Source organism: Coccinella septempunctata, chromosome 1 (genome assembly GCF_907165205.1).
Source record: "Coccinella septempunctata chromosome 1, icCocSept1.1, whole genome shotgun sequence".
In the NCBI taxonomy this organism is placed as follows: Eukaryota; Metazoa; Arthropoda; class Insecta; order Coleoptera; family Coccinellidae; genus Coccinella; species Coccinella septempunctata.
This window is the reverse complement of record NC_058189.1, coordinates 2,275,199-2,298,668: the sequence shown is the minus strand read 5'-3', so window position 1 is coordinate 2,298,668 and position 23,470 is coordinate 2,275,199. Positions and strand designations below refer to the sequence as shown.

The 23,470-nt window shown below is 35.0% G+C and overlaps 2 protein-coding genes across 3 annotated transcripts in view; one reads left to right on the top strand and one right to left on the bottom strand.

Moving 5' to 3' along the window:
• Nucleotides 1–20: 20 nt before the first annotated feature.
• LOC123321435 lies at nucleotides 21–15,351 on the bottom strand. The gene is made up of 11 exons (XM_044909033.1): nucleotides 15,107–15,351; nucleotides 14,570–15,050; nucleotides 12,831–13,701; nucleotides 10,356–11,097; nucleotides 4,807–7,409; nucleotides 4,612–4,720; nucleotides 2,674–2,886; nucleotides 877–1,034; nucleotides 581–748; nucleotides 288–521; nucleotides 21–209 (listed from the first exon to the last, which is right to left on the bottom strand). Exons 1-11 carry the CDS (start codon nucleotides 15,157–15,159, stop codon nucleotides 76–78), a joined length of 5,766 nt encoding a protein of 1,921 aa, XP_044764968.1. The 5' UTR covers nucleotides 15,160–15,351; the 3' UTR covers nucleotides 21–75.
• Nucleotides 15,352–15,650: 299 nt separating this feature from the next.
• Nucleotides 15,651–23,470, top strand: part of LOC123320787 (thyroid receptor-interacting protein 11-like) — a 36,734-nt gene continuing 28,914 nt past the window's right edge. Inside the window, exons 1-2 of one of the 2 annotated variants that reach the window (XM_044908223.1) lie at nucleotides 15,651–15,834; nucleotides 15,948–16,000. In XM_044908223.1, the coding sequence (XP_044764158.1) occupies nucleotides 15,744–15,834; nucleotides 15,948–16,000 (144 nt within the window). In that variant the 5' untranslated portion in view covers nucleotides 15,651–15,743. Of the gene's footprint in view, nucleotides 15,835–15,947; nucleotides 16,001–22,647; nucleotides 22,922–23,470 lie in introns of those variants that run through there. The other variant, XM_044908226.1, reaches the window with a different exon arrangement.

Below are 23,470 nucleotides of genomic sequence, written 5' to 3'. Positions count from 1 at the left end.
AGTGAGAAAAAACAACGATCATCCATAAAAAAAATTTATTCTTTTATAAAAACAAGAAAATAAAAATATACATATTTACATATTTGGCTTATCTACATTTTGTACATGTTGTTTCTCTTGACTTTGAGTAATTTTTCTTTTACCAGTTCTTGGAAGTTTCATCAATGCATACGATATACTTTTCTTTACAACTTCTGGTACATCTTGTTCTGTAAGGAAATTAATGTTTTAATATGAGTTGTTTTCGAGATCTTACGTCAATTTGAATTATGAGAAAAAACTCTTACCTTGATCGATACTCTCCAACCATTCTCTGGCAGACTCTATATATTCCAAATTTGATCTCTTCGGAAACTGACTCATTATGTTACCGATGAGAACAATCAATGTTGCTTTGAAATTAACATTCACATTTGACAGAATGGGTTTTATAAGACTATTTATTTTTTGGAAGACCCATTTACAGTCATTGTTTTTGAAGTAGAGCAAAATTGGGAAATCTGCAGGTGCAACAGGATTCTCTGCAAATATCAATTAATTCAATTTATGTATTCTGAGTATAATTCGATGTCGAACTTACTCAAATAATTGTTGAATAGCTCTTTGAAGAAAGTTTCCGAGTTCCAAGGTTCATTGGGATATTCATAAAATTTGTGCAAGAGATCCCTAAGTGGTAGCAGATTATAACCAGGCCTATTGCAAGTTTTCAAATGAACCAATTGTACCAAAACCTTCACCAAGGGAAAACCTGTAATTTGAACAGTCTCGTGATATGGTCTCAAGAACTTCAAATTTCTTGTCAAATGGAAAACAATACATTACACAATTTCGAATAAAAAGATAAGAATCTGTGAGAATTTTCAGAAAGTCAATCACCTTCCGATTCTGCAGCAGGTGGCAGCACTTCAATCCAAGAAGTTAACACCGTGAAGAAGAATGGTATGGCCAAGTCACCCATAAAGTAGAAAGCTTCTAAACAAAATTTACGCATCCTCTCGATGTATCCATGCGATTTACAGATGGCAACATTTAACCTGAAAAATTTTGTTTCAACTGAAAAAATTCACTTTGGGTTTTGGAAAATTTCATATTTTGACTTGATACTTCCAAAAAACGCACATCAATCGATTGGAAATTAATACAGATGTTTTTTCCCAGCAGGAATAAAAAAAAGATGATATTATCAGATTTTGAATGTATTGGCTCCATTCTAAAATCAGTCGTTCTCGATCAATTCTAGTGATCAATAGTTTTTCTTTCGTTTGATTTTCTACACTCGATCGCTATGCAACGCGAAACACGCAATTTGACCCAAGAGGAATGTGCCCAAGCGGTAGTTTTGCGAGAAGAAGGGTGGACATACACAAGAATTGCAGAAAGGTTTGGAGTTTCCCATACAAGTGTGTCCAGAATGTTGCAGCGATTCAGGGAGACAGGTATGAATGTCCGAAGACCAGGACAGGGTAGACCACGGGTAACAACTGCCATTCAAGAACGTTACTTGAGAGTTTCTTCGTTGGGACAACGGTTTGCAACCGATCGCCTCCTTCAAATTCAGCTTGAGCAAACTCATAAGGTGCAAATTAGCACTCAGACAATAAGAAATCGTCTCAGAGAATATGATTTAAGGCCTCGTGTCGCGGCAAGATGCCCAGCTCTTACCCCGGCCCATCGAAGGGCGCGTTTGGATTTTGCGAGAGAGCATATCCATTGGGAAGAGGCCGATTGGGAAAGAGTTCTCTTCACAGATGAGTCTAGATTCTGCCTCTACCATTGTGATCGACGTTCCCTTGTATACAGACGTCCACATGAAAGATATGCTCAGTGCAATTTCCTGAATACTACTGGTTTCGGGGCAGGATCGATTATGGTATGGGGTGGAATATCTTTGACTGCTCGCACAGACCTGGTGGTCGTTGATAATGGAGCTATGAATGCTGATAAGTATATAAGGAACATTCTTGTAGAGCATGTAGTGCCATTTGCCCCATACATTGGTGAAAATTTCATTTTTATGGACGATAATGCCAGACCCCATCGTGCGCGCATCGTTCAGGAGTACCTTGAAGAGGTTGAAGTCTCTCGAATGGAATGGCCAGCAAGAAGTCCAGATCTCAATCCGATTGAGCAGGTTTGGGACAACCTCAATACAAGGCTGAGAAGTACAGAAATTCATCCAGCTACTCTTAATGACTTAGGAATCCAACTAGGAGAAATCTGGGAAGGATTAGATCAGAACATTTTAAGATCACTCATTTTGAGTATGAACCGTCGTTGCCGAGCTGTAATTAACGCAAGGGGTGGAAATACCAAGTATTAAATCACTTATCAGCATTTCAGTATTTTGAAAATTCTTCATTTCTCTTCTTTCACATAAGATTCGGTGAAATCCTGAATTTTTGTTCCATTTAATGTGACTTGTTTCGTTCAAAACCTTCCCGAGAGAACATAAAAATAAGTTATAAAGTCAATGTAGGGTTAACTTTCATTAAAATTGGGATTTTCAGAATGTGCGTTAATTTTTTTGCGCAGTGTATATCATCCGCATATGCTTAAAAGTATACACTGCGCAAATTTCCAAATAATTCAGGTTTGCAACATCCCATATGTATGAAATTTCGGAACTGTTAGCAGAATGTGGACTTGGTTCAAGCTGTGAAGAATGGGACTTACCTTGTTAAAGGTTCGATTTGCGCGAGCACTTTTGTGTTGATCAGGTACAGTTCAGAGGTCTCAAGGTAGGTATTAATAAGGCCAGAAACGTTCATTTTCTCCAGCCTCAGCATAAGCCCAAACATAACTCGTTGCGTATGAGTCATCAATGGAGCTCGAGGAACTTTCGCATCTGGTTTTTCCTTGTCCTGAATAATTTGTTGAAGGATTAATCTAAAACAGATATATTTCGTTATGCTACTTGATGTACAAGATTCGAGTTAAAAATTTTTTGCACAAGAAAAACTGTTTGCAAAGAAACAATTCAAGGAGCGGCCAACTACCAGAAGACCTTCAAAGAGATTGGTTGAATCATGGACATCAATATCCCAAGATCGAGACTGAAGAATTGGAGTATACAGCACTATTTGAAAGATTGGAAGAAAGGAAATTCTTCTTCTATGGGGTGTTTCACGAGGTTGGCCATAGCCTAATGGTGAATGAGGGTCATCTAAGCCTTTTATAGAAGTTGCTTCTTTTGTTCCCCAAAAGCCATTAGATTAGGAGGTAGAGGGTGATTGGTCGATTTCGGATTAAATTTTCGAAATCCATAACTTGAGAACGAATAGTCAGATTTTGATGAAAATTTGTGGGCTTGTTTACTTCCAATAATGGCACAGGTAATTCGTAGATAACTAATACAGAACTCAAAATATTGAGATTTATTTTCAAATATCAAAATCTATATTTTCTGGATCAGTTGAAGAATTTTTGTTTTCAGAATTGAAAAAAACATATTTTTTTCAACCAAATTCAATTTACACTTCGCATAGCACACTTGTTCCCAAAGAGAATCAAACGAACGAAATCATATTTCAGGTTAATTTTTGAGAATACAAAAGTACAAAACAACTGAAGGCCTAGATGAGCTTCATTCACCACTAGCCTATGGCCAACCACTCGTGAAACGGCCAGTATATTAATCAAAATACAGGGTTATTTCAAAGGTGAGGCTTTTTTTTTGACAGAAGGTAGAACTCATCAAAATGAGTCATTTAACCAAAAATCGTCTATATAAAATATCCAAGATGGCTGAGATACAACCCCTAGATGTTCGACAAAATTTCATGGAATTTCAAGTACGGGACTGTGGAAGGTGACTCCGACATCGCAAAAACGAAACAAAACATAAACATATGGCTGGACAATGAATGGTTCAGTAGCAAGTTAATCGGATTAGATGCATCAGGTCACTTTTGAGAGAATCATAATTGTTGTATCGTACAATTTAGGGTGAAGAAAAAAGTAGAAAATCGAGGCAGTTTCTTGAAAGTCCTTATGTTAGTTATGTTGAAAAAGTGCTATGATGTTTCCCCATTTCATCCCATTTTTACGACGGTTATTTGAATGTTCGAACAAGAAGATTGTGATGCCCATTGTGAAAAAATTCGTGAATAATTTAGACGAATTTTATTGGTGAGATTTTGAAGTATTATTCTATTTTTTGCACTTGTGTCCTAAGTCTCTTCTGTCGCAGTTGGTATCGAAATGGGCCATATCATAAAATCGTGCAAGTTACTGAAAAATAACGACAACAATTCGGCAATACTAAGTTTCCATTTTCATTACCACATAAAAATATCGAACGAGCCAATATTCTAAACGAAACCACATGGTCGAATCAGGAGATAAGTTTTTTCCCATTGCTTTGCGATAATTCAGCCAACAAACGGTCTAGGTTCGTATAAGGATCTATTTCAGTAATCATTTCCAATTTTTTTTCAACTTTGCCATTTTGGAAGTTTTGTATAGGTGATTTTTGGTGAAACGCTTCATTAGACCAGTTCTACCATCTGTTCAAAAAAAGGCTCACCTTTGAATACACCCTGTATATGTTGAATGAGATTCGAATACTACTTCTGATTTCCGCCTTTCATGGTGACTAAAATCTATAATTACCTAGAAATATATGCCGGTTCTTGGTTACTGAAATGCCTTGCTACCTCCTCAACTGTTTTCTCCTCGGTGGAATAAGTTATCAGTTTTCTGAAGAGTGCTGCAGCTTTACCTGAAACCAACAAAAGGAAATGATGACGGAAAATTTCGTAAAATCGAATTTAACAAATGTAGCAAATGTAATTAAAGGAGACTTACTTGATTCTAATACTTTAGGCTTGTCCAAAGGTATGATTACTGGTTCTACATAGTTTGTGACTTCCCCTTCTACCAATGGCGGAGACTGAGGACAAAGCGGTAAAATTTTTGTAGCCAGTGGCCTCTTGAATCCACTCGTTTTTCTTTCGGTGTTTCCCGTAGATTTATTTTTTGGTTTCAGAAGTATATCTTGAATTATATTGATTTTTGATCGATCTAGACTAGAGGCCAACATTTTTTTTCCTTCTTGCGAATATCTATTCGATTCATTATTGGGATTTGAAGAAGTTGAAGGCCTCTCTAATTTTTGACTTTGCTGAACACTCGAAATTGTAGGTTCTGCCTCAGCTGTACAAATCGGTCCTTTTTTCAACTTCACAGGCTTCTGTTTTAATGGAGGTTCTACTGTAATTGACTTTTTTCTTTTTGAAGGAGATAGTTCTATTTTGTTGTTGACACTAAGTGAAATAGAGTTGTTCAAAGTTTCCGGTGGCATCTGAGAACTCCTGTTACCGATTTCTGCACTTTTCAAAGGAGAAGACAGTCTTCTTCGTTTAGCTCTGGTAGCTCCAGGACTTTTTTTCAATTTTTCCTGATTGGTTACTGCCGAATTATTTGTCTCAGTGTTGCTTGGACCAGACGCTTCTATTTCCCTCATTTGATTTCCCTTAGTAACAGAACTTCTGAGGTTATAAATCTTTATTGATTTAGCCATGAGTGTTCCTTTCTGAGGTCGTTTCCTCTTTGTACCTTTGGTGGGAGTTGGTAATTTCGATGAACTCTCTTCTTGAGCAACAGATGAATTTCTTTTAAGGACAGGGGAATCTTCTGTCACTTTATTATCTGCAATTTCGAAGCTATCATCGGAAAAATCTTTGGTTACATCATTTTCAACATCAGTAGTGATAATTTCATAATTCATAGAAGTGGTAGTTTCACCAATGCGACCGTCACAATTTTCTGTAACTGTGAGGGTTGGCAATTTCAATGAACTCTCTTGAGGAACAGATGAATTCCTTGTGAGGTCAGTAGAATCTTCCGTCATTTTATTATCTGCAATTTCAAAGCTATCATCAGAAAAATCTTTGGCTTCTTTAATATCAGAAGTGAAAGTTTCATAATTTGTAGTTGTAGTAGTTTCACTCATGTGATCATCACAATATTCTATATTTGTTGTTTCATCCAATTGTAATCTGGTGGGGATCTGGAATGTCAATGATCTCTCTAGGGAAACAGAATTTCTTTTAAGTTCGGGCGTAGCATCTGTCATTTCATTATCCTCAATTTCAAAGCTATCATCAGAAAAATCTTCGGGTATATCATTTTCAACATCAGCAGTGCAAGCTTCATAATTCGTAGTAGATGAAGTTTCACTCATGTAACCATCATAATGTTCTGTTCCTGTTGTTTCATCCAATGGAAATTCATGATTGCTATCATGAGAAGAATCTTTGGGTACATCATCATCAGCAATGCAAGTTTCATAATTTCTAGTAATAGCAGTTTCACTCAGATGTCCGTCACAATGCCCTGTAGCTATTTTTTCGTCCAAATGCAATTCCAATGAACTCTCTTGGGGAATAGACGAATTTCTTGTAAGGTCAGGAGAATCATCTTTCATTTCATTATCTGCAGTTTCAAAGCTCTCTTCGGAATTTTTTTTTGTTACATCATTTCCATCACCACCAGTGCAATTTTCATAATTCCTAGTAGAAGAAGTTTCACTCATATGACCAGCATCCGTCATTTTATTATCTGTAATTTCCTCGCTATCTTCAGGAATATCTTTGGGTATATCATTTTCGACATCAGCAGTGAAAGTTTCATCATTCCTAATAGTCGTAGTTTCACCCATGTGATAATTATAATGTTCTGTAACTATCGTTTCATCCAACTCCAATTTGGTTGGAGTTTGCAATTCTAATGAAGTTCCTTGAGAAAAAGATGAATTTCTTGTGAGGTCAGGAGAATCATCTGTCATTTTATCATCTGCATTTTCAGCGTCATCATCGGGTACCACATTTTCAACATCGGCTGTGCAAATTTCATAAATCCTAGTAATAGTAGTTTCACTCATGTGACCAGTATCTGTCATTTTGTAATTTGCAATTTCCGCCCTATCTTCAGAAATATATTTGGGTGCATCATTCCCAACATAAGCAGTGCAAGTTTCATTATTCCTAGTAGTCGTAGTTTCACTCATGTGATAATTACAATGTTCTGAAACTGTTGCTTCATCCAATAGCAATTTGGTGGGGGTTTGCAATTTCAATGAACTCTCTTGAGGAACAGAAGGATTTCTTGTAAGGTCAGGAGAGTCATCTGTCATTTTATTATCTGCGATTTCAACGTTATCATCAGAAACAACTTTGATTACATTGATTTCAACATCAGCAGAGCAAATTTCATAATTCCCAGTAGCAGTAGTTTCACTCGTGTTATCATTACAATGTTCTGTAACTGTTGTTTCCTCCAATTGCAATTCTTTCCCGGTTTTTGAGTGATTCGTCAAACTATATGTTGAAGCGGCAGTTTCTGTCGACTTCGTGAAGTTAACTAAACTGCTGTCCATTCCCGCGTTATCTGCCTGATTGAGGTCTGTCCTAAATAAGGAGAATTCGAAAATCATCAGTTATTCAAAAAACACGTCGAATAACTTCAGTGTTCAGTTGTAAAAGACAGAATTCCGAAGAAGTTGTGATTGTGACATGTCCCTTCCTGTACCTTCTGTATTCATTATGAAAGTTGTAGATAATAAATTCCTATACAACTTTTGTCTGAAGCAATTTTACATTTTCTCAACAGTTTTCGAGTTAGAGGGCGATAAGGGCGAAAGGCCAAGGTCAATGTAGAAACCCAGTCTAATGTACAGGGTGGGCAAAATTGGTGATACTTGAACTACAACTTTTTAACCCTACGAGATAGAGTAAAATGAATGTACCATTCATGTCGTCTTTTTTTGAGAAACTAATAATGCCATCAACTGCATTCCTCTTTCTTCATTTCAACATCCTAGCACAAACAGAAACGGAGATAATGACAAGAGTTGAAATCGCCCAAATTTAAATTTTGGCTTATAACTCAAAAACAAAAGAAGGAAGAGGAATGCAGTTGATGGCATTACTAGTTTTTCGAAAAAAGACGACCGAAATGTGCCATGCATTTTCCTGTATCCTGTTGGGTCGAAAAAGTTGTAATTCAGGTATCACCAATCTTGCCCACCCTGTACATTATTTGCCATATATCCTAAAAACGTTCCAACGTAGAAAAAATTGGTTGGGACAAAGTTTGTAGAAAATGTTATGCCCTACAATTTTTATAATAAATGCGAAACCAATTTGAAGCCCAGGGGAAGAGATATTAAAAAAAACTGATTTTTGTGACCTTTATGGCCAATTTTTATTGTTTCGGCTTGCTGAAACTGTCAGATTATATCTTTTCTGTTCATCCGTCATCCTGTATAAACGTATAATAAATAGATGCAATCTTTCATTGGTTTCTCCAATTTAAATTGTTGTTTTCAATTCGGGAACATTCTTATTTTTCTTCTTGTTTGTCAGTCTAACCTATTGTTATAATAATAATAACATCATACTGTAAATGCTCAGAGATTTTTTTTTAACTGTTTTTTTATTTGAATTCTTATTTTTGGTTGTTGATTTTTATACAGGGTGACAATTTGAAAAGTTGCCAGTCCAATTATGTCACGACAAGGATGATTTCAGAGAAAATGCCGTAACAGGTCAATTTTTATTCGTAGGGGGACATATTTTGAGCAGAATTGTAAGACGAAATCTCCTCAACCATAGGTGTAGGAGGTATCACCCCTAAATTCTCAATAGGGAATAGGGGGTGATCAATTGAAAGATCACTTGACCCTCACATCAATACTATGGTTTGCAAATTTTTATTGAGTTTTTGAAGTAGTTACTGGAGGTGATAATTTGAAAAGTTGCCAGGCCAATTATGTCTCGACAAGGATGATTTCAGAAAAAATGCCGGAACAGGTCAATTTTTAATCGGAGGTGGACATGTCTTTAGCAGAATTGTAAGCCAAAATCTCCTCAATCTTAGGTGTAGGGGTTGAGCTCACCCCATATTCCCTATGAAGAATTTAGGGGTGATAACCCTTAGACCTAGGTTTGAGGAGATTTAGGCTTAAAATTTTGCTCAAAATATGTCCCCCTCTCTTTAAAAATTGACCTGTTCCGGCTTTTTCTTTGAGAACATCCTTGTCGAGACATAATTGGCCTGGCAAGTTTTCAAATTGTCATCTCCTGTAACTACTTCAAGGAATCAATAAAAATTTCCAAACATATGTCCCCCTCTCTTTGAAAATTGACCTGTTACGGCATTTTCTCTGAAAACATCCTTGTCGCGACATAATGGGAAATTCTCCTCAATTTGGGTTATCACTGCATATGCAAGTTTAAACTGAATAAGTATGAGTTTAATTCATAATTTTTTCAAATTCACCGCGGAAACTATTCAAAATCGTCCTTCAAATATGGGGTTTTAAAATTTAAATCGCTTTGTGCGGAGTTTACGATTTGGCAACAGCGCATACATGACAATGAACACAACAATGTCCGATCAGCTCGTTTATAAAATAACAGCTGTTGATCTACAGGCGCGTACTTACTGGCGAGCTTCAACTGCAACCGGCCATAAAAATCCCATAAAATTTTACGACCTTCCTCGTTCGTCGCAGACCTCATAGACAGCCATCTTTGTTTAACTCATCAAGATAATGCATTTGTCGTCCTTTATTATCAAGGCATATTTCAGTCGATGTTGCCAGCTTGTACAATTCCCACAAAACGCTTTAAACTTTAAATACCCATTTTTATTTTTCATTTTTAAGTGCTTAAAATATTTTTTTTTGGGAAACGGTTGAAATGGTTATTTCAAAATGTGAGGTTTCAAAGATATTTCATAAAAAATACATCATTTTCGTAAGGAGTATTCCCTATTGGCCTGGCAAGTTTTTAAATTGTCAACCTGTATATTATAGGACTAATGTTTTATGTCATGTGCTGTATTTAAAAAAAAGGGGAGACATTTTCACTTTTTAATTGTTTGACTAAAGAAAGTTGGGTGATTACTCTTCACAAACCCTATAACGAAGAAAAGCTCTTAAAAATATCGCGCAATGATGCAATAATGGGTGTTGCATTTGAGAAAGTCGAGTTATTGCAATTTGTCACAAGAAGAAAAAAATCGTAGTACACAACAGAAGGGATTATTACAATTTAAGGAGACCGTCAAGGGCTATTAGCTGACCGTGAACACAGATTTCAGAATTCATCTCACAGCCATAAGGCCAAAGACAGAGGGACCTAAGAAGATTGAGATTAAGTTATGATTATTATTGTTTTATTTATTTATTCATTCATTATGCATCGCATGATTTGGAAACGGTACAAAATATATGGTAAAATCACTTGATTTTGATTGTTCACCAAATAAAATTATCATATTTTTGAAAAAAAAAAAATCTTTTCACTTTTTAAAACAAATGAACTAACAACTAAAATATTTCAACTTACGGTTGTTTATTCTCTTTCTTATCTTCCACCATAGTTTCCTCAATTAAAGATTGAACACTCGGCGAGTTGGATATGATACTTTCATAGCAAGAATCGACAAAACTTGGCGTCTCCATACCGGAAGAATGTTTCGCATGGGGCCTCTCGTAAGAAACGTCACCAATATTACTCTCAACATGTTTCTCATAATCCATCCCACTTTTATTCTGCCTTAACACCGCTTCATCGTCGGAAGAATATCGTTTTTCGTTTTTATACAGATTTTTCGTTTCGTTCTCTTGCTTCGCCTTCTCCAACAGCATTTTGTTAACTTCAAGAACATTCCTCTCGCTTGTGGCTCTAGCCCGGGTCCTCGAATTATGCATTTTTTGAGTTACGAGATCAGCAAAAACTGATGCAATACCGTTAACTATAGTATTGGAACCGCCCGTTGCTTCTGATATTTCCGTTGATGTGCTGCTGTTTCTTATAGGGGCTTTTTTCGTCTGCCTTGCACTTTGAGCTCTTTTTTTATTTTTGGTGAATGTTTGGCTGAGTTCTAGCCAAAATTTCTGTTTCGCCTTTTTGATAGTCGATAACCTGTGATATTTAATCTCTTTCTTTATTCTGTTTGCTAAATATCTGTCTTTCCAATCAGATACTTTGGGTTCTTCTGATAAATCAAGTTTTAAATCGTTTTTGTTACTTAATTCAGCTGTTTCTGGGATAGGAGTTTCATCGTCATCTTCAGAAAGCAAAAGATCTAAAATAAAAAGATTATTATTAACAAACGAACATTTTCCCAGTAAAACGCAAGGTTCAGTACAAAAATTCAATAATTCATAGTGAATTTCAAGTCCAGAAATACTATGATTCCGTTTTTCACTCGGACTACCGTGAAACATCGAGATTTATTTAAATGTTTCAAAAAAATAAATACACTACGCAAAAAAATTAACGCACATTATGGAAATCTCCAATTTATTCTACAACTGAAGGTGTTCTCAATGATAATTATTTTTATCAGAATTATGCCTGCATATGTTATCCACTTTCAACGGTTTTCTTCAATACAGATGTTTTTTCCCAGCAGGAATAAAAAAAGATGATATTATTAGATTTTGAATGTATTGGCTCCATTCTAAAATCAGTTGTTCTCGATCGATTCTAGTGATCAATAGTTTTTCTTTCGTTTGATTTCTACACTCGATCGCTATGCAACGCGAAACACGCAATTTGACCCAAGAGGAATGTGCCCAAGCGGTAGTTTTGCGAGAAGAAGGGTGGACATAGACAAGAATTGCAGAAAGGTTTGGAGTTTCCCATACAAGTGTGTCCAGAATGTTGCAGTGATTCAGGGAAACATGTATGAATGTTCGAAGACCAGGACAGGGTAGACCACGGGTAACAACTGCCATTCAAGAACGTTACTTGAGAGTTTCTTCGTTGAGACAACGGTTTGCAACCGCTCGCCTCCTTCAAATTCAGCTTGATGTGCAAATTAGCACTCAGACAATAAGAAATCGCCTCAGAGAATATGATTTAAGGCCTCGTGTCGCGGCAAGAGGCCTAGCTCTTACCCCAGCCCATCGAAGGGCGCGTTTGGATTTTGCGAGAGAGCATATCCATTGGGAAGAGGCCGATTGGGAAAGAGTTCTCTTCACAGATGAGTCTAGATTCTGCCTCTACCATTGTGATCGACGTTCCCTTGTATACAGACGTCCACATGAAAGATATGCTCAGTGCAATTTACTGAATACTACTGGTTTTGGGGGAGGATCGATTATGGTATGGGGTGGAATATCTTTGACTGCTCGCACAGACCTGGTGGTCGTTGATAATGGAGCTATGAATGCTGATAAGTATATAAGGAACATTCTTGAAGAGAATGTAGTGCCATTTGCCCCATACATTGGTGAAAATTTCATTTTTATGGACGATAATGCCAGACCCCATCGTGCGCGCATCGTTCAGGAGTACCTTGAAGAGGTTGAAGTCTCTCGAATGGAATGGCCAGCAAGAAGTCCAGATCTCAATCCGATTGAGCAGGTTTGGGACAACCTCAATAGAAGGCTGAGAAGTTCAGAAAATCATCCAGCTACTCTCAATGACTTAGGAATCCAACTCGGAGAAATCTGGGAAGGATTAGATCAGAACATTTTAAGATCACTCATTTTGAGTATGAACCGTCGTTGCCGAGCTGTAATTAACGCAAGGGGTGGAAATACCAAGTATTAAATCACTTATCAGCACTTCAGTATTTTGAAAATTGTTCATTTCTCTTCTTTCACATAAGATTCGGTGAAATCCTGAATTTTTCTTCCATTTAATGTGTCTCGTTTCGTTCAAAACCTTCCTGAGAGAACATAAAAAATAAGTTATAAAGTCGATGTAGAGTTAACTCTCATTAAAATTGAGATTTTCAGAATGTGCGTTAATTTTTTTGCGCAGTGTATTTATATGAAATAAACATTTTAGATGATTTTGCCAACTCACCTTGTTGCAATGGAGATTCTGGAATGGGGGATAGCATAACCATTCTCATTTCTTGGAATATATTCAAAATATTCTCATCATTCTCAGAATCTTCCGAACATGAAGTTTTAATTGGATCCTGTTTCAGTTCTTCAACACTGGAGGTATTTTTCTGTTCGCTATAATCCATACATTGATCATCAAATATAGAAACCAAGGGAGTCATTGAATTATTTTTATCCTGACTATTTTGAACTGTCATATTTGTGACGTTTTTCTGGCATTTTTCACTTCGTTCCAGGAAATCGAGTTTTTCCTTCAAATTCGAAATCTCAATTTTCAAATCATTCTCATTCTTCTGCCATTCCAACCTCATATTAGCCTCTTTTTTCTCGAAATTCCCCTTCAAAATCGATATTTCTTCCTGATTTTTATGTTTCATAAGTTCTAAATCTAACTTGAAAATTTGTTCTTTTTCCTGCCATTCTTTTTTCATACCTGAAATCTTCTCCTCGAAACTTCTGGTGAGTGCGGATTTTTCTTCCCCGATTTTTTTTTTCAAATCTGCTATTTTGGTTTTGAGTTTTTGCTCCTTTTCTTCCCATTTTTTCTTCATTTCACTTTCCTTCACCTTGAAATTTTCAAGCAAAATGTTTTTCTCCTTTTCGATATGAAGTTGTAATTCTTCAATTTTACCTTTCAATTTTCTTTCCTTTTCTTGCCATTCTGCATGCATATTCATTTCTCTTTCTTCCGAATTTTTGATGAGAATAGATTTCTCCTCTCTACACTTTTTCAGCTCTAGCAAATAATCTTGATCAGACTCATCAGAGGATTTGAAATTTTCAGTCTTTGTAATAATTTGGGAATTATTCAAAGATTGATATTTTACCTAAAATTTGAAGTGATTAAAATTAGATTCAGTAGATGAAAACATTACGTATTTTCCAAAGATTGGAAAAAACATGCATATTTTGAATGAAAAAGTTTTATCTGAATAAACAACAGATGATGTTTCATATTATAATGTTCCTCTTATTATTTATTTTTCTGAGCAGAAAACTGGTTTCTGTTAGTACAGTAATCAATCTTTTGAAGCAGTTGGATTTCTGAAATGATTTAATTTTTTGAAAAAAATTGTCTGTTCAATGTGTAAACTACTTTACATGAATCAATGAGTTTCTGTTATGCATGTGATGCAAATGTTCGATATGATTTTTTATTTTATTACATAGAATACTTTTACAAGATCCAAACAAACAACAAATCTTAACAGCAATATAATATGATGAAAATTTAGTAGCATTTTGCTGCTACCATTCATTGGTAGTATTTATTATTCTCTTACAATTGTAGTGCCCCAAAATGATTCAGACAGAGAAACGTGGATTGTGATCATTTATTACAATTGCAAATTTTCAAACTGATATTTTAACCTGTCATTGCAGGCTATTGCTGAGTACCAGCTATAGGTGACAAAAGATGATGGGAAAACCTTTGCTGTTACACGAGTGAATCCTGTGAATATTATACTTGAAACATACAGTTAAGTCCGAAGGTATATATAGCATAATAGGGCACTACAAATTGAAATTATCATAATTGTTGTTTACCGGGAAGGTCAAGGGTGTGTAAAAGATTGTCTCATGTCAATGTTAACCAACAATTTTGACAAGTTTTTAGTGTCCTATTGGTACTTATATTTTGAATTCAAATTCATAATTCTACAACTCAATTGAAAACACTTTTTATATACTCACATTTTCCTCATTTCCCAGAATTTCAATTTTTATGTTCATTTCATTGTTGATTGAGTTATTCAAAACTCTGCTACTTTTGAAAGGTTTTTCATCGGGAGTATCTTCAGCACTTGTATCATCATATTTTTTTACCAACTTCTGTCTCTTGGTCACTTTCTTTTTTCTTTCAGGTTCGACTGGATAAATCTCTTCAGAATTTTGATGATCTTTCAAGTCTCTACAAACTACCTGATATTTCATTTGTAGACTCACTAAGTCACTCAATTGCTTATCGTAAGAGGATTTCAAGGAGTTATATTCGCTAGTCAACTTATCGTGCCCAATTTTCAGGTGTTCTACTTGTTTCGATTGTTCCACATATTGAAATGATTTCATATTGTTTTCAAGTTTTAATATAGAGAATTCATCGTTCAATTGGTTATGCTTCTTTTTCAATTCAGCATGTTTATTTCTGATGTCCATATACATTCCAAGAACTTGACTGAAAAAAAGGAAATATAACTTCCCCGAATATAGAAGTTTCAGAAACACACTTACGCTGTCTTGATAATTTTTTCCTTCATAACTTTGGTATCTTCAAGGGACTCCATAATGAATATTTCTCAGATTGTAACCAAAATCGAACTGTGGTATTGTGTTCCTTTCTTTCTGAGAGTAATAAATAATGCACGATATTGTATTTACATTATCGCTCAGAAAACACTAGTTTATGCATTTTCGTGCAAAACGTTTTCAATCGGCAACAATAACTTAACCTGACATCTGACCATAGAACAATTTAAGATCACATTTAAAAAACTCATCTGTCCATGCAGTGACGTTTATGGAGTTCTCTGAATCTGGCTGATTAATTTTCTTTTCATCTGTTTCACAGATTACAGAGAATCTCTGTAATCTCTGTAATCTGTGATCTGTTTCATGATTATAATCAAAGATTATCTATAATCTTTCGTCATAATCATATCAATTTTTTAACTGTTTTTCAGTATTGAAATCGGTGTAATAAGTTATTATTATTAGAGTCCGTTTCGGGGAGAACACTTAATTGAATAATCTATGATTAAAAGATGATGTTTTGATTTTTCCTGTCAAAAATTACAAAATGTAAATATTTGAAATCTGATGTTATAAATCCTAAAATGATAAATTGTTCAAAATTTCATAAACATTAATAATGTCTTGGCTAAATTTCAACGACAGTTTGAATTCAATCAAGGGCCAAATAACAAATTTTGCCAATACCGTACTAGCGGAAGAAGTTCTAGGTAATAATATGTAGGACTATTAGGCTACGTACTCATATTTACTTATTTATTTGTGGATATTATCGGTATTCATTACTGTAATCCCACAACTAATTGACGATTCATATTTGTAGAAACTCGCAGAGAATTAGATTCAAAGGAATCTGCCAGAGAGTGCGAAAATGAGGTGAGTATTTCCCTGAGCCAGTAAAAAGTTCTCAGCGAAAAATGTCTTTTGAAGGAAGTAGACATATTTTCCAGTGAGGTGTTTTCAGATTCAATACTGGACTATCTTTTTTATAAGGAGGAAAACTGAAAAATCATATCCTGTGTACTGTTGAGATATTTATCGATCGATTTCTCATGCAATTCTATATCTAACACAAAATCAGCGACAAAATTAGAGCTGGGCAGTAAACTTCTACAATAGAGTTTACTCCCCATTCAAATAAAATATGAAGCACAAAATAAGGGTCGTTCTTGTTGTACATACATGAATGACAGCGCTGGCCAACTTGCTGAGGCTTACGATCTACTTTTTACTGATGAAAACCTCTTAGATCTACCAATTATAAAATTGTTTTAAATGAAAGAGTACGTATAGTTCATTGGAAAATACATATGTTTATTGAAAAGCAAAATATAAATAGAATAAAAATATACAAAAATAAAAATGCCATATAAAAAACATAGAAACGGTCTGTTACACTGGTTAGCCACCCCTGATCTATGGGGTAATTTTCATAAAGATGTTATTATACAAAAAAAAGAGGTGGCTTATCTATGTAAAACTCAAATGAAACATATTTCATCTTATTATAACAGTAAACCATGAAATCAAAACAGAACCTAAAAGAATGCCAATTAATTTGATACTAATAAGAAAATACATTTATGATTCTTTCTAAAAAAAAATAGATGTTAATGCAATTCTTTCGATACTTATATAGCTTGTTTGTCAAACATGGCATTTCCTACTCCTTTTTTTCTGTGCTGTGTGGAAGATTGGCACTACGAGCATTACAATTCGAAATTCCATATTGTTGCAACTATCCAAATGCATCAGAAAATAAATGGGAAATGGCTTATTCCTATCAAAAATGTAGACAGGAGTTCAGAAAACAACAACGATAAATGCTATTTAACATGTGTTACTCAGACTCCAGTATGTACTTCAATTAAATTTAAATATATAATATTGTATGTGAATATTTGACCTATTGGTCAGTTTGAATGGACTGGTTGTGTGAGGAAAAACAAGATTTGCTCTACTGATTAATTAACCATTACAATGTGCCATTCAGAGAAGAAAAGTGTACTCTTTATGAAAAATACATATGGGAAATTATTGGAACAAAACCCACAGTATTATTGACAAATTTAAGGATTAATTCGTACCATTTACCAAGAGATGGCGTGGGTAGTACAATCCATTATTTCCTTCAACTATTCGCTTTGAAAAAGCTGCCTTTGGAGGCTACTCCCAATAACTTCAAGAACCTAACTTTCCTCTGGGGTCCTACAGAACAAACAGGGCATATATGAGCACTCTTTCATGCTTGGTGCCTGAACTCCATGGTTTATTCAGTTCTGGATGACCTTTCTCCAAGAAGCAGGCTTTTATGTTTTGACATGCCCACCCCACCCACCTTATTTAATTCAAATCCCATCGTACATATGAGATATTTCTCAGAGGTTTATGTCTATTAAATTTCTTCTGTTTCAAACTGTTCCCTCATTATCCTACATTTTATAGATAGTATTTAAAGCACATCGGAAAATCAGAAGAACTTACATTATTTTTGTTCATATTTGACCTGTTGAACATGGTATAATTTCTTTCATTAAGAACGAAAACCAGAACTTGATTGATGCGGAAGAATAATGAAAAACAAAGTAGCAAAGAGCTTTGCTTTAACAGTGGCAACAAGTTGAGAATTACCGTTGTAATTTCTTATCATACAGAATCTTGTCTGACAGTGTTCTGATCTTTGAATTATTGCCATATTAGGCATGTTTTATTTTTGAACTGAACAACCGTACGAAAAAATTGTGATTAGGCAGTTACTTCATGTTGAATGTGAATGGAAGCCCAGGTGGGAGAGTTTCGTGGATTGAACGAACCACCAAGCCTAAGCGGGTCCCTTATCGGCCAATGTAAATATGGCTTGCATCTGCTGTTTGCTCGTGATAACGACCCTTATTAACGATTACAACCACGATATTGAACTAAACGCTCCTTTATCACAAAATACACAACCGTTTGTGTGAAAACGATCCTAGTTTGTCGGTTGTCCCGAAATTGTACAGGGTATCCCAAATTGCTTGATTTTGGCTGTTTCTGGTACTTTCGTTCCGGACTATACAGGGTGTATTTGAAGGGGAGGCTTCATTTTCAAGAGAAGGTAGAACTGGTCAAAATGAAGCGTTTCACCTGAAATCACCTATACAAAACTTTCGAAATGACAAAGTTGAAAAAAAAAATTGAAAATGATTACTGAAATAGATCCTAATACGACCCTAGACCGTTTGTTAGCTGAATTATCGCAAAGCAGTGGGAAAAAACTTATCTTCTGATTCAAACATGTGGTATCGTTTAGGATATTGGCTCGTTCGATATTTACGTGGTAATGAAAATGGAAACTTCGATACCAACTGACAGAAGAGCTAGACTTGGAACACAAGTGTAAAAAATAGAATAATACTAAAATCTTCACAATGGGCATCATAATCTTCTTGTTCGAACATTCCAACAATCGTCGTAAAAATTGGATGAAATGGGGAAACATCATAGCACTTTTTCAACATAGCATAAGCACTTTCAAGAAACTGCCTCGATTTTCAACATTTTTTTTTCACCCTAAATTGCACGATACAACAATTATGATTCACTCAAAAGTGACCTGATGCATCTAATCCGATGAACTTGGTACTGAACCATTCATTGTCCAGCCATATGCTTATGTTTTGTTTCGTTTTTGCGACGCCGGAGTCACCTTCCACAGTCCCGTACTTGAAATTTAATGAAATTTTGTCGAACTTCTAGGGGTTGTATCTCAGCCATCTTGGATATTTTATATAGACAATTTTTGGTTAAACGACTCATTTTGATGAGTTCTACCTTCTGTCAAAAAAAAAGTCTTATGTACTTTTGAAAATACCCTGTATAGTAATTTATTCGTTTTTAAAATGGACTTACTTTTGTCCGCTTCGTTTTCAGAGATACAGACCGGGCGTTGATGCCTTTCTTAAAAACTTACTATTTATTTAATGCTCTGAAAGTGTCACTCTCCGCACTCGTTAGTAAATTAAATATTTTTCACAATCGTGGATTAAGATGCATATTATGGCTATTATTCACTGGGATGATCAACTGAACTCGTCTCGTTTGGTAAACGTCATCCGCATGAATAATAGTCATCATATGTTCGTTGATTAATATAATATAGTACCTACCTATTATTTGTTATGGCATATGAATGTAAGTCAGGCGAGCATTATTTGTTTGTATATTTAAAAAATATGAATAAAGTGGAACCGCATTTTGCAGAATGAAATGAAAAAAATCACTATTCATTAATATGCAGTATTAATCCCACAAACTTCCATACAATAGCATAAATTATTTTCAGGATTTTGACACATATTCCCGAGAATTTTAAGAGGTAATAACCGCCATTAATCAGTAATAATCATAAGGTGCTTCGATGAAAACACTCCACTATTTAGTTTTTCGTGAATGTGTTTTGTACTTTGATTAGAAACAATAAAATTATCTGAAGATTTTTTCAGATAGTTTGAGAAGAATATAAAATATTGGTTGATAATCATATCGTTCAAGATTTTAGGAACGAAGGAATGAAATTCACTTCTAGATTTCACGACTGCAACTTCTCTTCGTATATAAGAAGATAAATATTTGAAAGAATTATTTTTCAATTTAAAAATTTAAGGGATTATTCCTTGTCAAAAAATAGTGTGGGTCTTTCATATAAATTTTTTTTTGAGTAGCCCCTGCTTAGATAGAACCCCCTAAGTATCTATTATACCGTCTTTGACTCGTACAAATATTTTAACTGTAGATTCTTGAAGTCAAGGAAACATTTTTTTCCTTTACCATTTTTTTCCAAAACGCTCGGTTTAAAAGATACAGGCTGTTGAAAAGAATGTTATTTGTAGTTCCATATCACAAAAGGTTTTATCGAATGAAATGAATTTCGGAATATAGTTTTTCATTTATTTGATGAATCAGAACAGAACAGAAGATATCACCTACTTCTTCCATTTTTCTCATTGTGACCATTACGTACCATAAAAATTTCAAAAATTCGAAGAACCCAACTCTTAAAACTAAGTTGGATGCTATCTAATGAATATTTGAAAGTTCTCCTAAATAAAACAATTCTTCATATTTTCTCGTATAATACACCGTTTTCGAGAAATTTGATGTTCAAAAATAAAAAATATCTGTGATATTCGGAAAATTGGGTACTTTGGCTGTATGCATCTCTTTTTAGAAGATCCACAGATGTGTAGTTTTCCAGGGGTGGCACAGCGCATTATTTCGATAGTGTTGATGCTGTTACACTGACTCAAAAAAAAGATACAGAGAATGAGTCTAGCTCAAATTGTTTCCAATTGTGTCATTTTCACTTTTGAATCACGGTAACAAAGAGCCGTCATGTAAAATTGTAGCGTTGTTTATTTATTTTTGAGGGTAACGGACGAAACTAAAGGAAGTCAGGTTAATGAATATTCAGTTGTGTTGTGGTTGATGCCAAAGTCAATATGTGATCAATATATTGATGAAACTGGAGCTCTTGTGCTGATGCCTATTTTTATCATAGTATCTTAGATAAGGATATGGGGTATAAAAGCAATATTCCACCCTCGAGCTGTATTGTTAGAGTGTTTTCAATAGTTGGGCGTTAAGTTGACTAGATTTTCTCGTGTTACAGGTGAATATCCTTGTTTTACAGTTTTTTATAATTTCATTCAACTCTTACTGGAGTATTATTTTCGATATTCGAAAGGATAGAGAACTTTATTGGTTCATTGGTTATTGCTCGGAAAAATAATAGTTCTGAAAGTCCGTTTTTCTGTTAAATGTATATATTGCCTCTCCGTTCGTTCGCTAAAATACAGCGCATCCCAAATTGTTTGATTTTGGGGCGTACTTCTAGACCGAATAGACAAAAAGTCGTAACGTAAAAAACGTTTTCGGGTATATTCATCTGTTTTTGAGATATATGACCAAATTTTGATAAGATCGGGGGCCCCTTTAGCATTTTTGTTTTTGTGGTCTATAAGTACAAACAGTCAAAATTAAGCAGGAAGACGCTGTACTATGAATCTTGGGAGTACAATGCAGTAGACAGTTCCATAATCGATTTGAATTTTTGCGAATCACCTAGTCCTCTGTTTCTCCAATTAATTTTCAGCTGAGGGATAATCCGGTTAAATTCAAATTTATACAGGGTGAGTCTTTGACTCGTACAAATATTAGGTCCTTTCGTTTGCATAAAAAGTGTAGCACCTTTCTACACTCGATTTGATTTAAACCAGTGTAGAGGAAGTGTAGTTTATCTACACATAGTCTAAAGGAGATGTAGATAAACTACACCTACTCTACACTGGTGTAAATTCAATCAACAAACGAATACTACAATCGAGTGTAGAAAAGTGCTACACTTTTTATTCAGACGAAAGGACCTATTTTAACAGTAGATTCAAAGATCAAAAGAAGCACTTTTTTCCTTTACCATTTTTTCCGATTCGGCCCTGATAAAAAGATAAAGAGCTGTGCCAACCCTGGAAAAATTAAAATTACCTTCTGAAGAACTAGCTAATTCTGTGACAATACACATCTCTGGATCTTTCATACAGAGTTGTTTCCAGCCAAAGTACTCAACTTTTCAAATTTCACAGATACTTTTTGATTTTCAAACATCAAATTACGAGAAAATATTAAGAATACTTTTATTTTATAAAACGTTCAAATATTCATAAAATAGCGTCCAACTTACTTTCAAGAGTTGGGTTCTTTGAATTTTTGGTATTTTTATTGTACTTAATGGTCACAATGAGAAAACTGAAGACGTGGGTGATATCTTGTGTTCGAAAAAAAGATTCATCAAATAAATGAAAAACTATATTCCGAAATTCATTCAATTGGATAAAACGGTTGTGAGATTGAACTAAAAATAAATTTTTTTAAGGGTTTTCAACAGCTTATATCTTTTAAACCGAGCCGATTCGGAAAAAATGGTATAGGAAAAAATCAAGAATCTACTGTTATAATATTTGTACGAGTCAAAGACTCACCCTGTATAAAAAACAATTCACATATCGAAAATTTTAACGAAAAATGTCTTGGTCATTTAATTTTATGTAGGAAAACTAGGGAAAGGTATTTTTGACCCCCATAACTCAGTAGGGGTGCGTATTACATGAAATATCTCCTCTATTTATCTAAATCTCCAGAGAACATGCTGTACACAGTGTACACACTTAAAAAACATTACCCTCTTTCTGGCAGAGCCGGTAAAAACAGAAAATATTCTTGTAGAAGCCGACTGAAAATAAAAATGAATAGAAATTTCAAGACAAAATGACGTAAAAAAGGTATGTGTCTTATTTAAACGGAATATAGTCGATAAGGAACTCTAGGTGGGTGGCTTATAAACTCACTCTAGCTAAGCGATATCGGGCCAGTTCGCCCTCATTGCTTACCTATTACGTGCGCGGTGAAATAGTTCAAACATTCGCATAAAATAGCTATACGGGCATTCTATTGTTCATTCCAGTTTATATTCCATTTTCCGTTCGATTTTCCTTCGACGGCCGGGTTTTGATACCTAGGTCTTATCAGCGGCGCGCGTGCGCATCGGCGGCTACACCGCTCATTAAAGTCATTTTTTCACTTGGTGTTGCGCGTCCCCTTGCGACGGGCCTGAGGTACCGCTCAAGCGGAGGTACGTACCTGACGACGCTCCGTTTTCAAATTATTGAGTTACCTATTCGATATTTTTAGACTTCAAACTTCGTGCCTCGTTACGACAGGAAAAATGTGTTTTTATTCGCGTGTTCGGGCAGTGCGTCAGTCAAGGTGAGTAAATTTGTACGTTCATCGCAATTTTTATTGCCGTTCCGATATGGTTCTGTTGGTATTTATGACGGTGGCAGGATTTTACTTCGAAATTTTCCTACGTATACCTATATACCTAAAGTATTCATAAATTCAATATTTACAACTTTTGAAATGTTGTTTCAATTCTTAATCAAGCCTTACAATAATTGAAAACTGAAATTGTTGCTCCAAGGTAAAGTGACCAAAATTCATGCCTCAGAAATATTACAAATTCTAGGAATTTCAAAGTCATGTTCTGTACCTTTTATTCTGGGCATTTACCATTAAGGTACCCTTAAAACAAATAAGTTGCCATAAAAAACCTTCAAGGACTGAAGTTTATAATCGCTAATACAAAGACCCACTACTGCATACCATCTAAATTTCAAATTTCTATTGTACCTGCGCAATGTAGAGAGTAGTTCCGCATAACGTTTTTCCGAACTCGATTTCTTTTAATACAGAGTGAGTAAAAACTAACGCACAAAATTCGCTACTCAATTATTTTGTAGAAGAATGCTGGAGCAG

Coding starts and splice junctions, on each gene's coding strand:
- LOC123321435 (XM_044909033.1), bottom strand. CDS start 15,159: ATGGAGTCCCTTGAAGATACCAAAGTTATGAAGGAAAAAATTATCAAG. Junction 13,702..14,569: donor TTCTGGGAAATGAGGAAAAT/GTGAGTATATAA, acceptor TTCAAATTTTAG/GTAAAATATCAATCTTTGAA. Junction 749..876: donor ACCTGCTGCAGAATCGGAAG/GTGATTGACTTT, acceptor TTCAAATTACAG/GTTTTCCCTTGGTGAAGGTT.